This window comes from Chiloscyllium plagiosum, chromosome 27 (assembly GCF_004010195.1).
Source record: "Chiloscyllium plagiosum isolate BGI_BamShark_2017 chromosome 27, ASM401019v2, whole genome shotgun sequence".
Lineage (NCBI taxonomy): Eukaryota > Metazoa > Chordata > Chondrichthyes > Orectolobiformes > Hemiscylliidae > Chiloscyllium > Chiloscyllium plagiosum.
In genome coordinates, this window is record NC_057736.1 from 41,756,238 (window position 1) to 41,771,677 (window position 15,440).

Below are 15,440 nucleotides of genomic sequence, written 5' to 3' on the forward strand. Positions count from 1 at the left end.
TGCCGAACCTGAGGACACAGCTTAAAAATACGGGGTAGATCATTTAGGACAGAGCTCAGGAGAAACTTCTTCACCCAGTGAGTGGTGGCTGTGTGGAATGCTTGACCCCAGAGGGCAGTGGAGGCCCACTCTCTGGATTCATTTAAGAAAGAGTTGGATAGAGCTCTCAAAGATAGTGGAATCAAGGGTTATGGAGATAAGGCAGGAACAGGATACTGATTAGGAATGATCAGTCATGATTATATTGAATGGCGGTGCAGGCTCGAAGGACTGAATGGCCCTACTCCTGCACCTATTGTCTATTGTCTCTAATCTTTGGAAATCTCTAGCCCAGAAAGCAATGAAGGCTGGTTTATCAAAAAGATTCATGTTTTTACGTGTAACCTTGCTCTAAGTCTCTAGCAGTGAGTAGAGTGGGCTCTGCATGTTTTATTGAGATCTGTTTCTTGATTAAATTTTAAAAATATAAACCATAAGTACTAAATTAACCTGGAGCACTGTTTTTAGAGGAATAAGATGGTGCTATTTTCTGGGTCTGTAGATTATGAAGGAGTAAAGATGGCCTTTTTATAGAGTGATATGCTCTTCCTGTTCGGATGTGGGATTTTAGGGAGAGTTTCCATATTAATGATGATTATGTCTGCAGGAAGTGTCTTTGCTGGCTAATGTAGTGCCACTGTTTAAGAAGGGTGGTAAGGAGAAGCCAGGGAACTATAGAGCGGTGAACCTGACATTGGTGGTAGGCAATTTGTTGGAGGGAATGCTGAGGGGCAGGATTTACATGTAATTGGAGAGGCAAGGACTGATTAGGGATAGTCAGCATGGCTTTGTGCATGGGTAATCATGTCTCATGAACTTGTTTGAGTTTTTGAAGAAGTAACAAAGAGTATTGATGAGGGCAGAGTAGTAGATGTGATATATATGGACTTCAGTAAGTTGTTTGACAAGTTTCCTCAAGGAAGACTCATTAGCAAGGTTATATCTCACAGAATACATGGAGAAGTAGCCATTTGGATACAGAACTGGCTCAAAGGTAGAAGACAGAGAGAGGGTGGTGGTGCAGGGTTGCTTTTCAGACTGGAGGCCTGTGACCAGTGGAGTGCCACAAGGATCAGTGCTGGGTTCACTCTTTTTGTCATTTATATAAATGATTTGGATGTGAACATAGGAGGTGCAGTTAGTAAGGTTGCAGATGACACTAAAATTGGAGAACGAAGAAGGTTACCTCAGAGTACAATGGGATCTTAATCAGATGGGCCAATGGGTTGAGGAGTGGCAGATGGAGATTAATTTAGATAAATGCGAGGTGCTGCATTTTGGAAAAACAAATCAGAGCAAGATTTATACACTTAATGCTGAAAATGTGTTGCTGGAAAAGTGCAGCAGGTCAGGCAGCATCCAAGGAGCAGGAGAATCGACATTTCGGGCATAAGCCCTTCTTCAGGAATCCTGAAGAAGGCCTCATGCCCGAAACGTCGATTCTCCTGCTCCTTGGATGCTGCCTGACCTTCTGCGCTTTTCCAGCAACACATTTTCAGCTCTGATCTCCAGCATCTGCAGTCCTCACTTTCTCCTTATACACTTAATGGTAAGGTCCTGAGGAATGTTGCTGAACAAAGATACCTTGGAATGCAGGTTCATAGCTCCTTGAAAGTAGAGTCGCAAGTAGATACAATAATGAAGAAGGCATCTGGTATGCTTTCCTTTACTGGTCAGAGCATTGAGTATCGGAGTTGGGAGGTCATATTGTGGCTGTACAGGACATTGGTTAGGCCACTTTTGGCCCTCACCTGTGACTATTGATGATACAAATATCTCAGCAAGAAGCCCAGCAATCACTTCTCTAGCTTCCCACAGAGTTCTAGGGTACACCTGATCAGGTCCTGGGGATTTACCTATCTTTATGCGTTTCAAGACATCCAGCATTTCCTACTCTGTAATATAGACATTTTCCAAGATGTCACCATCTATTTCCCCGCATTCTATACCTTCCATGTCCTTTTCCCCAGTAAACACTAATGCAAAATAGTCATTCACTATCTTCCCCATCTCCTGCAGTTCCACACATAGATTGCCTTGCTGATCTTTGAGGGGCCCTATTCTCTCCCTAGTTACCCTTGTGTCCTTAATGTATTTATAAAAACCCTTTGGATTCTCCTTAGCTCTATTTGCCAAAACTATCTCATGACCCCTTTTTGCCCTCCTGATTTCCCTCTTAAACATACACCTACTGCCTTTATACTCTTTTAAGGATTCATTCGATCTCGCCTGTCTATATCTGTCATATGCTTCCTTCTTTTTCTTAAACAAAACCTCAATTTCTCTAGTCATCCAGCTTTCCCTAAATCTACCAGCCTTTCCTTTCACCCGAACAGGAACATACTTTCTCTGGACTCTGGTTATCTCATTGCTGAACACTTCCCATTTTCCAGCCGTCCCTTTACCAGCGAACATCTGCCCCCCAATCAGCTTACGAAAATTCTTGCCTAATACTGTCAAAATTAACCATCCTCCAATGTATAACATCAACTTTTAGATCTGGTCTACCCTTTTCCATCACCATTTTAAATCTAATAGAATTATGGTCGCTGGTCCCAAAGTGCTCCCCCACTGATACCTCAGTCACCTGCCCTGCCTTATTTCCCAAGAGTAGGTCAAGTTTTGCACCTTCTCTAGTAGGTACATCCACATACTGAATCAGAAAATTGTCTTGTACACACTTAATAAATTCCTCTCCATCTAAACCTTTAACACTATGGCAGTCCCAGTCTATGTTTGGAAAGTTAAAATCCCCTACCATAACCACCCTATTATTCTTACAGATAGCTGCAATCTCCTTATAAATTTGTTTCTCAATTTCCCTCTGACTATTGGGGGTCTATAATACAATCCCAATAAGGTGATCATCCTTTTCTTATTTCTCAGTTCCACAAAATAACTTCGCTGGATGTATTTCTGGGAATATCCTCCCTCAGTACAGCTTATCAAAAACGCCACTCCCCCTCCTCTCTTGCCTCCCTTTCTGTCCTTCCTTTAGCATTTGTATCCTGGAACATTAAGCTGCCAGTCCTGCCCATCCCTGAGCCATGTTTCTGTAATTGCTATGATATCCCAGTCCCATGTTCCTAACCATGCCCAGAGTTCATCTGCCTTCCCTGTTAGGCCTCTTGCATTGAAATAAATGCAGTTTAATTTGTCAGTCCTACCCTGTTTTCTGCTTTGTCCCTGTCTGCCCTGACTGTATTACTCCCGTCTTTTCTCAACTGTCCCAGTCTCAGATTGATCTCTCTCCTCACTATCCCCCTGGGTCCAACTCCCCCCCACGCCCCCCCCACACCCGCTCTTCCCCACCTAACCTTACTAGTTTAAATCCTCCTGAGCAGCTCTAGCAAATTTCCCAGAAGAGATTCCAATGATCCAAAAATATGAATCCTTCTCCCATACACCAGCTCCTCAGCCACATAGTCATCTGCTCTATCCTCCTATTCCTACCCTCACTAGCTCGTAGCACCATGAGTAATCCAGATATTATTACTCTTGAAGACCACCTTTTTAAATTCCTGTCTATCTTTCTATATTCTCCCTTTAGAATCTCATCCTTTTCCCTTCCTATGTTGTTGGTTCCAATGTATACAATGATCTCCTGCTAGTCCCTCTCCCCCATGAGAACATTCTGCACCCCCTCTGAGACATCCTTGATCCTGGCACCAGGGAGGCAACACAGCATTCTGATTTTTCACTGCTGGCCTCAGAAACAGTCTGTCTTTTCTGGTCTCCTTCCTATTGGAAGGATGTTGCCAGGGTTGGAGGATTTGAGCTATAGGGAGAGGTTGAATAGGCTGGGGCTGTTTTCCCTGGAGCGCGGAGGCTGAAGGGTGACCTTATAGAGATTTACAAAATCATAAGGGGCATGGATAGGGTAAATAGACAAGGTCTTTTCCCTGGGGTGGGGGAGTTCAGAACTAGAGGCAATAGGTTTAGGGTGAGAAGGGAAAGATATAAAAGGGACTTAAGGGGCAACGTTTTCATATGGAAGGTGGTGAGTGTATGAAATGAGCTGCCAGAGGAAGTGGTGGAGGCTGGTACAATTACAACATTTAAAGATGTCTGGATGAGTCTCTGAATAGGAAGGTTATAGAGGGATATGGGCCAAATGGTAAATGGGACTAAATTAGGCTAGGGCATCTGGTCAGCACGGACAAGTTAGACCAAAGGTTTCTGTGCTGTACATCTCTGACTCTAAGCAGAGTGCAGTGATTTTAAGATGGATATGAATCCAGGAACATCATTTTGGGGAAATATGAGTGAGGCTAGGAACAGCTTTTTTCAATTGTGCTGGCAAATGGGACTAGATTAGGTTAGGATATCTGGTCAGCATGGACGAGTTGGATGAAGGGTCTGTTTCCGTGCTGTACATCTCTGTGAGTCTATCTATGACTTAAATGAACTCCACATGAGTCATGTGATGTCAGGTCTAGGGAAGGAAGTGGGGTTAAGGCCACAATTGGATCAGCCAGGATCTTCTTGGCTAGTGGTGCAGGTTTGAGGAGCTGACTGGCCTCCTCCTTGCTACCATTACTTGTTCCACAATTCAATTCCCTCTCATATCAAGAGGAATTGAGCATAGGAGCAAAGACATCATTCTGCAGCTGTACAGGGCCCTGGTGAGGCTGTACCTGGAATATTGTGTGCAGTTATGGTCTTCAAATTTGAGGAAGGACATTCTGGCTATTGAGCGAGTGCAGCGTAGGCTCACAAGGTCAATTCCCAGAATGGCGGGACTATCATAGGTTGAAAGAGTGAAGCAACTGGGCTTGTATACACTTGAATTTAGAAGGATGAGAGGGAATCTGATTGAGACGTATAAGATTGCTAAAGGATTGGACACTCTGGAGGCAGGAAACATGTTTCCACTGATGGGTGAGTCCAGAACCAGAGAACACAGTTTAAAAATAAGGGGTAGGCCATTTAGAACAGAGTTGAGGAGAAACTTCTTCACCCGGAGAGTGGTGGGTGTGTGGAATGCTCTGCCCCAGAAGGCAGTGGAGGCCAAGTCTCTGGATACTTTCAAGAAAGAGATGGATAGAGCTCTTAGAGATAGTGGAATCAAGGGTTATGAGGATAAGGCAGGATCAGGATACTGATTGTGGATGATCAGCCATGATCACAATGAATGGTGGTGCTGGTTTGAAGGGCCAAATGGCCTATTCCTGCACCTATTGTCTATTGTCTATAGATCGAACTTTGGATCGATCCCCAGCTTCATCAGCTGTTTGGGAGTGAGTTCCAGATTTTCACTGCCTTTTGTGTCAGGAAGTCTGGTTTGTCATTGACCCCCTGAATGGCCTGGCTCAAAGACTGAATTCTGAATTGTTTCTCTCTATCAACTCATGCATATCTTATAATAATTCAGAGACATGGCTTTCAAGCAGGATGTTTACCTGCAGTGCATTTCGTTTCCTCCGCTCCTCTGCTATCTCTTCTTTTAAAGCAGTTATATCGCTCCTGTGATCATAAAAAAAGAAAACACTTCATTACCCAAAACCTGCATTAAGCAGGTTCCAACTCTCACAGATAAAAACAGACAGAAGTAAATGTGCAAATCACAAAACACAAATCCTTCCTTAAATCTCTCTGTCCATATGCTCTCGCTGTGGATGGTTCTGGCCACAATGGACAGGCAGCTGCCCAGGACTATCCTCACAAACAGTGACTCGATGATTATGGGTGATATCTCAGCTGAGACCACCCTCACCAGCTCAATGTCCAAACTAACCCATCCGGAATCATTGCACAGCAATCAAACATCAGCTCTCTGAGAAATTACAGCCACTTTGGTGAAATGAGATCACTCAGCACAGGGCACAGATTTACCACCACACCAGTCAGCATATCACCAAGGGGTACCAGACTGGGCAGTATCAAACTGGGCAATATCATACTGGTCAGTGCAACTCAGACAGTACCACACTAGGCAGTACCACACTGAGCAATACCACACCACACTGGTCAGTACCACACTGCGTAGTATCATATTGATCAGTTTTATATGTGTCACACTCTGTTCTCCACTCTGTCAAAAACTCCCCCATTTCCATTTCCATCAGCTCCCTGTCTCATTTCTTATCCTCTCCACTCCAACTTAATGATATTCCTTCCTGTCCCTGTTTAAAGGTATTCACGCTCTTTTTCTCTCATCTATCTTTCTCTCTCTCTCTCTCCTGACCCCAGTTTGATGGTGCTCTCTCTCTGCTGTCTGCAGCTTGATGGTACTGAGCTGCCCCCCTGTCAGATATAATAAAATCTGAGAACAGTTCTGAATGGGACATCACTTACAAATGTTGGTTCTTCAGTAGATCGAAGCTCAGCTGGAGACTTCGGACCTCTGCTCTCAAAGCTGGGAGTGTAATCGCCTTGTCGTCGCTCTCGGCCTCTCTCTGCGGTTTGCTTGTTGAATTGGGCAAACCAGTTGGTGGCTTGCCAGCTGTCCCCCTGTGCGTTTTCAGTGGGGGCAGTTCTGACTGCTGGCTGATCAGAGCAGTGACCTTAGCTCCTGAGAGCTGTACTGACCTTTTGACATCCTGCTACAAGCAGTCGAAGGAAAAGAAAGAAATCAATCAATGGCAAAGCTTCCCTAGAACAGGGACCTTATTTACACATTCATAGAATCCCTACAGTGTGGGGCCCTTCGGCCCAACGAGTCCACATCGACCCTCTGAAGAATATCCCACCCAAACCCATGACTTTACATTTACTCCTAACCCACACATCCCTGAACACTATGGGCAATCCACCTGACCTGCACATCTTTGGATTGTGGGAGGAAATGGAGCACCCGGAGGAAACCCATACAGACACCAGGAGAATGTGCAAATGCCACACAGACAGTGTCCCGAGGCTGGAATCGAACCCAAGTCTCTGGTGCTGTGAGGCAGCCGTGCTAACCACTGAGCCACTGAGCCACCCTTAAGATCTGCCAAGAAAGTAGGATTGTCCACCTATAGAGCAGAGAAGCGTTAGGGTTAGATTTAGATTAGATTACTTTCCCGTGTGGAAACAGGCCCTTCGGCCCAACAAGTCCACACCGACCCGCCGAAGCGTAGCCCACCCCTACCCCTACATTTACCCCTTACCTAACACTACGGACAATTTAGCATGGCCAATTCACCTGACCTGCACATCTTTGGACTGTGGGAGGAAACCGGAGCACCCAGAGGAAACCCACGCAGACACGGGGAGAACGTGCAAACTCCACACAGTCAGTCGCCTGAGGCGGGAATTGAACCCGGGTCTCTGGCGCTGCAAGGCAGCAGTGCTAACCACTGGGCCACCGTGCCGCAGTTATTTGGGGTTTCAATACTGTGAAGCGTTTTGATGAAACAGAGAGGAAGAAACTGTTTCTGTTGATTGGAGGCTCAGTAACAAGAGGATGTGGGCTCAAAAATAACTGGTTTGAGAACCAGGAAGGAAATTAGGAAGATTTTCTTCTAAGGTCATGAGTTGTTACAGTCTGCAAAGTTCTGTCTGAAGCAAATTTAAAAACTATCAGGGGGCTGAATGGTGAACTGTTAACCCAGAGACCCATGGTATGTTCTGGGGACCTGGGTTCGAATCCTGTCATTGCAGATAATGGAATTTGAATCTAAACTTAAAAAATAAAGTCTGGAATTGAGAGTCTAATGACCACAAATCTGTTGTCAGGAAAAGTCCATCTGGTTCACTAATGTCCGTCAGGGAAGGAAACTGCCATCCTTACCTGGTCTGGCCTACATGTGACTTCAGACCCACGGCAATATAGTTGACTCTTAATTGACCTCTGAGCAATAAGGGATGAGCAATAAATGTTGGTATAGGCAGTGACATCCATGTGCCTTGAATGTTTTTGTTTTAAATGGGAATCTAATAAAGAATTTAGAAAGGGAATTTGCAGGGGTATGGGAGCAGCAGAGTGGAATAATAGAATTGCTCTTTCACAGAATAGCCACAGACCTGATGGATCGAATGGCCTGTCTGAGCTCAGCAGGATAGTGTGATTGCCTTAGACTAATGGTGGTCAGTGCCCCTTTGTGCACTGGTGATGTGGTAATGAGTTTGAGGGGCTGCCCTGTGCCAATGTCTGTGCCAGTGAAACTCTGTAACCGGAGGGACTCTGCCAGGTTAAATTCTCTGTGCCCTTCCCTCTGCCTGCGCAGGTGGACTATTGGCCTGAGTGCCAATTTGCCAGACTCCCAACCTGGGAGGTTCATCTGGAACAGCAACAAATTTTCCCCTATACACCCGGGTAGAAAATGTAAAGGGAAAAGAAATGGGGAACGAGAAAATGAATGAATAGCCAAACTTCAAATAAAAAGGTGCTTATTCTCATGAGGTCACTGCTACTGAGCCATGCCCTCTCCTTCAGATTGCCTTTGGTCTTGGAGGTCCTAATCTCTCTGTAGGTGTCCTCTGAAGCCCATTAGCACTGAGACTGCTGGAGTCAGGGTGAGGGTGAGAAATATATAGGTATCTCCTGTCATTATAACCCTGTGTAGAGACTTCTCATGGAATGATGGGGTATTTTGAGAGGAAAACACAACAAAATTCACTCCAGACATTATATTTTTAAAATATCTCTGGTTCCGTTCAGAAACCTTACTTCCTGTTGTCAGCGTTTACCATCATGTCTTCAATATCGCTATTTAACACTTTAAGAACAGAGTAGGAGGAGACCATAAGGGTCATTAGGTCTTCTCCACGATTCAATAAGTTCATGGGCTGATGAAATGGGAGACACGTCGACTGGAAACTTCTCATCTTACGCCTATCAGGACAAATGCAAGAATGCCATATTTTACATGATTGCAATACTGAAGGATATAATTGTGCTGATCGATTGCCAAGTCAATTCAGTTTGGCCAAAATGTGTCTCAGAGCTATAATAGTCGAAGTTTACAAAACCCAAAATATTGTTAGATGCTACTTGATACACTTGCTGAGCAATCCTGAGTCTGTCAACATCTCCATTAACATCCATTAGGAACAAAGGGATTAGCAGCAAGAATGGGCAATACTGACAGCTCTCTCATTCAACTAGATTAGAGTAGATTAGCTTGCCTACAGTGTGGAATCAAGTCATTTGGTCCAACCAGTCCACACTGACCCTCCGAACAGTAACCTACCCGGACCCATTTCCCTCTGACTAATGCGCCTAACACTATGGGCAATTTAGCATGGCTAATTCACCTGACCTGCACATCTTTGGATTGTAACTGATCTTATAACTTAATGCTATTTTCCCCACAATATTCCTGTAACAACTCATAGGCATTTACAGCACAGAAGGTGCCCATATCTACCCATTTTGCCCACATCTGTCAATTCTAACCAATACCCTTGCAGGCTATGGCAGTGCAAGTGACAATCTGGACAGTGCTACAGTGTTACAAGAGCTCTTGTCTCAATCATCCTTTCAGGTCGTGAGTTCCAGATTCACGCTCCACTCTCTGTGAAGAAAATACTCCTCAACTCTCCTGTTAGCTGTCTACCTCTTACCTTGAAGTTGGTTTTTGACCCTGTTACTAATGAAAAAAGTGCCTTCCTATTCCCGATCCATCTCCCTCATAATCCTACACACCTCCATCAGGTCCTCTCTCAATCTTCACTCTACCAAGGAAAACAATCACAGTCTATCCAATCTTTTCTCATAGCTCAGACCTTCAATCCAGGCAACGTCCTGGTAAATCGCTACATCCAGTGTATTTGCATCCTTCCTATAATGTGGCAACCAGAACTGCATGCACTTCTCCAGTTGTAGCCAAACCATATTTCACACAGTTCCAGCATCAACTTCTTGTTCTGTATTGTATATCTTGACTAATAAAGGCAAGTAGCCCACATGCCTTCTCAAGCAATCTGATCTACCTGACCTACTGCCTTCAGGGACCTGATTAATTGATTAAATTATTCATGTCTACCGAGATACAGTGAAAGGTGTTGTTTTGCGTACTACAGGGGCAGATCGTAACAAACAAAGTGCATCAGGATAGCAGAACAGAGACACATCCCTCCTGAAACACTCAATGCTTTCTAGGCTCAGTTTGGCAGAATGCCAGCGGCGCAGTGACATTAGCCCTGACAGCCCCAGATCCACCTGTTCCCTTGGTCACTGCCACAGATGTCAGATCAGTCTTTCAGGGAGGGAACCCAAGGAAAGCAACGGGCCCTGACAGTGTCCCCGGCTGAGCACTCAGATCCTGTGCGGACCAACTGAGGGAGGCATTCACCAGCATCTCCAACCTCTCCCTCCTCCAAGCCAAAGTCCCCACCTGCTTTAAGAAGACCATGTGCCTAAAAAAGCACCTGCAATGTGCTTTAATGTCATGGCTTACATCAACTCGAGTCTCCCAGCCCGCCTGGATCCCCTACAATTTGCCTACCGATGTAACAGGTCCACAGCGGATGCCAAATTCCTAGCCCTGCACTCATCCCTGGAACATCTGGACAACTAGGACACCTACATCAGACTCATCTGTAAGGAGAGAAAAGAGCTGACATTTCGAGGCTAACTGACTCTTTGTCAAAGCTTTGTCAAGTCAGTTAGACTCGAAAGGTCAGCTCTTTTCTCTCTTTACAGATGCTGCCAGACCTGCTGAGATTTTCCAGCATTTTCTCTTTTGGTTTCAGATTCCAGCATCCGCAGTAATTTGCTTTTATACATCAGACTCATGCTCATTGACTACTGATCCACCTTCAACACTTATTATCCCCTCCAATCTGATCTCAAACTCTGGTTGTTATTGTATGCAAGTGCCGTGAAATTAGAGACACAATAAGTGCCTGATTTGTCTTGAGTTTTGGAAGGAATGTTATGTCGATAAAGATTGTGCATCAGTGAGAAAATCTTTTTACTTCCTTGAGATGCCCTAATGCCATTAAAAAAACCTTTGCATTCCCTCAGTTAAACCCTCATAACATGAAGAAGTGTTTCGATGTGCACTTCTAATCCATGGAAACAAGTCCGTGGGCCAAAATGGGATTAGAATGGATGGTTGGATTTGACTGGTGCAGACTTGATGGGCCGAAGGGCCTTTTTGCAGTGCCGTAGATCTCTATGACTGATATCATTTCCTCCATGTTAATCCTCTCCCGGTGCAATACCTCACACTTATGGAATCATAGAAAGGTCAAAGTACAGAAGGAGGCCATTTGGCCCATCGTGTCTGTACTAGGCCCCAAAAGAGCAACCCAGCTCATCCCATTCTCCATTCCTATCTTCGTAGCCCTCTAAGTTCTTTGGGTTGTTCCGTGTATTCAAGACTGAGATAGACCAAGGGTCATTAGTAAGGGGGTCATGAGGGAAGAAAGTGAAATTGAGGATTATCAGATCAATCATGATGTCACTGAATTCCATTTGCTACTGCTCTGACCAGCTGACCAGTCTGTTTACAGCTCTCCTCCTCACTATTTGTCACTCTAGCAATTTTTAAAATCATCTGCAAACTTCCTGATCAAACCCATTACATTTTAGTCTAAATTATTGATGGACACCACAAACAGCAAGGTCCTCAGCCCTGAACCCTGTAGAAAAGATTTCCCATCACAGAAACATCCCTCTACCATCACCCTTTGCTTCCTGTCTCTCAGCCAATTTTGAATCCCATGGGCCGTTACTTCCTTCACCAGGCTGCTATGAAAGACCTCATCAAAAACCTTACAGAAGACCATATAGACCACATCAAATGCCTGAATCTTGTCAACACTCTGATTACGTCCTCCAAAAATGTGATCAAATTCATCAAACAAGACCCTTTCTGAACAAATCCATGCTGACTTCTGTCCAAGTGTAGATATATTTTGCCCCTCAGAATTCTTTCTAATGACTTCTCACCATTGAGGTTAACCTGACTGGCCAGCAATTTCCTAATCTATCCTTCCCTCCCTTCTTTTTAAATGATTGGACAATAACCTTCTGGCAACTGTCTAGCAATCAGAGAAGATTTGAAAATTACTGCTTGGGCCCTTGATATCTCTTGTCTTGCCTCCCTCAACAGCCTGTGATATATCTTATCCAGGTCTGCAGACATACCCACTTTCTAAGCTGCTAAACTCGCGAGTACCTCCTTTCTCTCTGTGTTACTTTATTGTAATATTTCACAGTCATCCACTCTGATGTCTATACCTGCATTGTTCTTTTCTGTTATGAAGAGTGACACCAACTATCCATTGAGGACTGGTCCATATCTTCTTGGTCCACACACAGATTAGCTCGATGGTTCTTCACAGGTCCTACACTTTCCCTTGTTATTCTCTTGTTCTATATATATTTGGAAAACCCATTTATTCTACCCACCAATGCTTTCTCATGCAGTGCCTTTGCCTTCTTAAGTCCATTTTTGGGATTCTCCCATGCTATTTATATTCTTGTCAGGACAGTGTCATCTTGAACTCTCAGAACCTGCCATAACTCTTGATATCTTTAATATCTAGAGAACTACCAATTTCGGTCTTGATCATGCTCAACGACCAAGCCTCCACAGTCTACTGGAGCATAGAAATCCAAAGATTCACCGCCCTCTGACTGAATAAATCTTCCTCATCTCTATCCTAAATGGCCTCTGTTATTCTAAGACTATCAGCTGGTTCTAGACCTTCCAGAGCCTGGTGGAAATGTAAGCTTCAATCAAATAATCAATGCAGCATGCAACATGGCTCAGTTACACTTGCTGGAAGTGGCACACATTCATACCCAATGACCCACTATCACAAATAAAAGGAATATGGGTTTTGTTTGTGCCTTTTATTTGAAATATCCAGTAGCATTGGGGAGACTGTGGTTGCCTGATGCTTTCTTCATAGCAGGATCTATATTAGTCAGAGCTGATTTACCAATCAATCAGCAACCTTTTCTCCTATCATTTAAATTGAATATTGGTATTTGTCCTGATGACTGCAAGATGGGCAATTTCAGGAACGTGTCTGTCTTTTCAATCATGTCATGAATAATCTTCCTCTTCACTTCCCACCTGCTCCCCATCTCCCTGAAGTCTCCAAGAATGTCCATCCCAGTCTGAAATATATTGAACAATGGAGCATCTGTAACCTTCCATGTTAGAGAGTTCCAAAGGTTCACAATTCTTTAAGTGAAAAAATTTCTCCTCATCTCATTCCTAACTGGGTGTGCCCTTACCCTATTGCCTCCAAGGCAAATGTATCGTTCCTTAGATATTGAGACAAAAACCGCACCTAGTACTGCACGTGCGATTGCAGCAAAATCCTGTACACTTATAGCAAGATTTCCGTATTGTTGTGTGCCAGTGTCCTTGCAATCTGTGAGAATGTAAATGGAGGCTGTGTAGAACACTGGCCACAGTGCTACTGTATCTTGTGACAGTGTGTACTCTTCATACAGAACAATGCTACAGGAGATCTACCCAGAGACTGGATGAAGACATAAGGTCCTATTATTTTAAGTTGCCTTGCCCTTTGGGTTTCAGTGTGTCTCTATCACCGTCCCTCTTAAAGTTGCTTTGAGATTTGGGATTTTCCCTCATGCAAGTGACCGAAGCTGCTCAGGTCCAAGATGCAAATGGAAGACTCACAACAGGTGAAGTCACAAACTGAGAGGGTGGTCTGCGCCCCTTGGCTTTGGGCCTGCCTGTCGTCGGGTGGGTCAGCTTCTCTGTGGATGCAGCGAGGATGTCAAAGGTCACCGAATCTGAGGGGAGGGAACAGTAACAAAATAACATTAACTCAGAGTCTTCTGTGGCCAGAAAATGGGTTTTAATTAACCCCAGTTCAATTTTATCCATCATCACGTGGAAATAGTGAGCACAGTCCCTCTTTGCATCGATTACATCCACTTAACTCAATATTTCAGATAAACTTCTGAACTTCTGGTTCGAAAATATCTCCAGATCATGTCCAACAGTTCTTGTGGTGCAGTGGTAGTGTCTCTGCTTCTGGGCCCAAAGTCCTCGACTCAAATCATGACTGTTCTGGAAGTGTGCCATAGAATTGTGGGCAGGTTGATTTTTTAAAACAAAAACTACACTTCAGATATACTGTCCATAAGAGACTCTCAAACATGGGCTGTCACTAGTCTCTAAGGTCCTTACCTTGTATTTTGGTATCAATGAAACAAAACATTATGTGGTAACCACCTTATTACCACACCTAGCAATGGCTGGTACTCACAAGTGCAGTTGTTCAGTCAGAGTCCATGTAAAAGCTTGTTACTATGAATGATTCTCCACAGTTCTCCCTGGCACTGACCCCATTATAATTCTGGCTGCAGCAGCAATGTCCTCAAAGACTATGGTTTTCAAACTCTTTCTGAGCTTGGACCTTAGGCCTGAAAGGCACAACTTTAAATTAGATCCTTCCATTGGTTATGCAGGAGCTCCACTCTATAGTCAAGCCCTGCTCTCAGTTGATGGAGAAGGGGAACTTCTGTATCTAGCAGAGGAAAGAGAAGTCATTCACTCATAACCAAGAGACCATTGTCTACAGTCAGTTTCCATAGACAATGGTGTGTGTATTTGTCTCTGTGTGGATGTTTAAAGTGCCTTTACAAATAGTGAGGTACTTTGCGAATGTAGTCACTGTTGGAATGTAGTCACACCAAAGTCCCACAAACAGCTAATGAGATAAATGATTAATCAGTCTGGTTTGGATTGTGGAAGGATATTGGTCAGGAGCTGCCATTTTTTATTTCTTTGCTGTTTTGTGGGATGAGGGTACTTGTTAACCATCCCTAACAGTGTCACTTGCACAGTGGCCCGGTGGTTAGCACTGCTACCTCATACCGCCAGGCACCTGGGTTCAATTTCAGCCTCGGGCCACTGTGAAACAAATTTGCAAGGAGATCTCAGCTATCTGTAAGAATAATAGGATGGTTATGGTAGGGGATTTTAACTTTCCAAACATAGATAGGGACTGCCATAGTGCTAAGGGTTTAGATGGAGAGGAATTTGTTAAGTGTGTACAAGAAAATTTTCTGTTTCAGTATGTGGATGTACCTACTAGAGAAGGTGCAAAACTTGACCTACTTACGGGAAATAAGGCAGGGCAGGTGACTGAGGTGTCAGTGGGGGAGCACTTTGGGGCCAGCGACCATTATTCTATTAGATTTAAAATAGTGATGGAAAAGGATAGACCAGATCTAAAAGTTGAAGTTCTAAATTGGAGAAAGGCCAATTTTGACAGTATTAGGCAAGAACTTTCGAAAACTGATTGGGGGCAAATGTATACAGGTAAAGGGACGGCTGAAAAATGGGAAGCCTTCAGAAATAAGATAACAAGAATCCAGAGAAAGTATATTCCTGTCAGGGTGAAAGGAAGGGTTGGTAGGTATAGGGAATGCTGGATGACTGAAGAAATGGAGGGTTTGGTTAAGAAAAAGAAGGAAGCATATGTCAGGTACAGACAGAATAGATCGAGTGAATCCTTAGAAGAGTATAAAG

At 44.1% G+C, this 15,440-nt stretch overlaps 1 protein-coding gene across 7 annotated transcripts in view; it reads right to left on the bottom strand.

The window, feature by feature from the left end:
- The window catches only part of sh3d21 (SH3 domain containing 21), a 128,182-nt gene that overhangs the window by 6,292 nt on the left and 106,450 nt on the right, over window positions 1-15,440 (bottom strand). For 5 of the 7 annotated variants that reach the window (XM_043717920.1, XM_043717919.1, XM_043717918.1 and 2 more), the window contains 3 exons: window positions 13,578-13,693; window positions 6,337-6,584; window positions 5,442-5,529 (listed from right to left, as the gene is read on the bottom strand). In XM_043717920.1, the coding sequence (XP_043573855.1) occupies window positions 5,442-5,529; window positions 6,337-6,584; window positions 13,578-13,693 (452 nt within the window). The remainder of the gene's footprint in view (window positions 1-5,441; window positions 5,530-6,336; window positions 6,585-13,577; window positions 13,694-15,440) is intronic. The other 2 variants (XM_043717914.1, XM_043717915.1) reach the window with 2 other exon arrangements.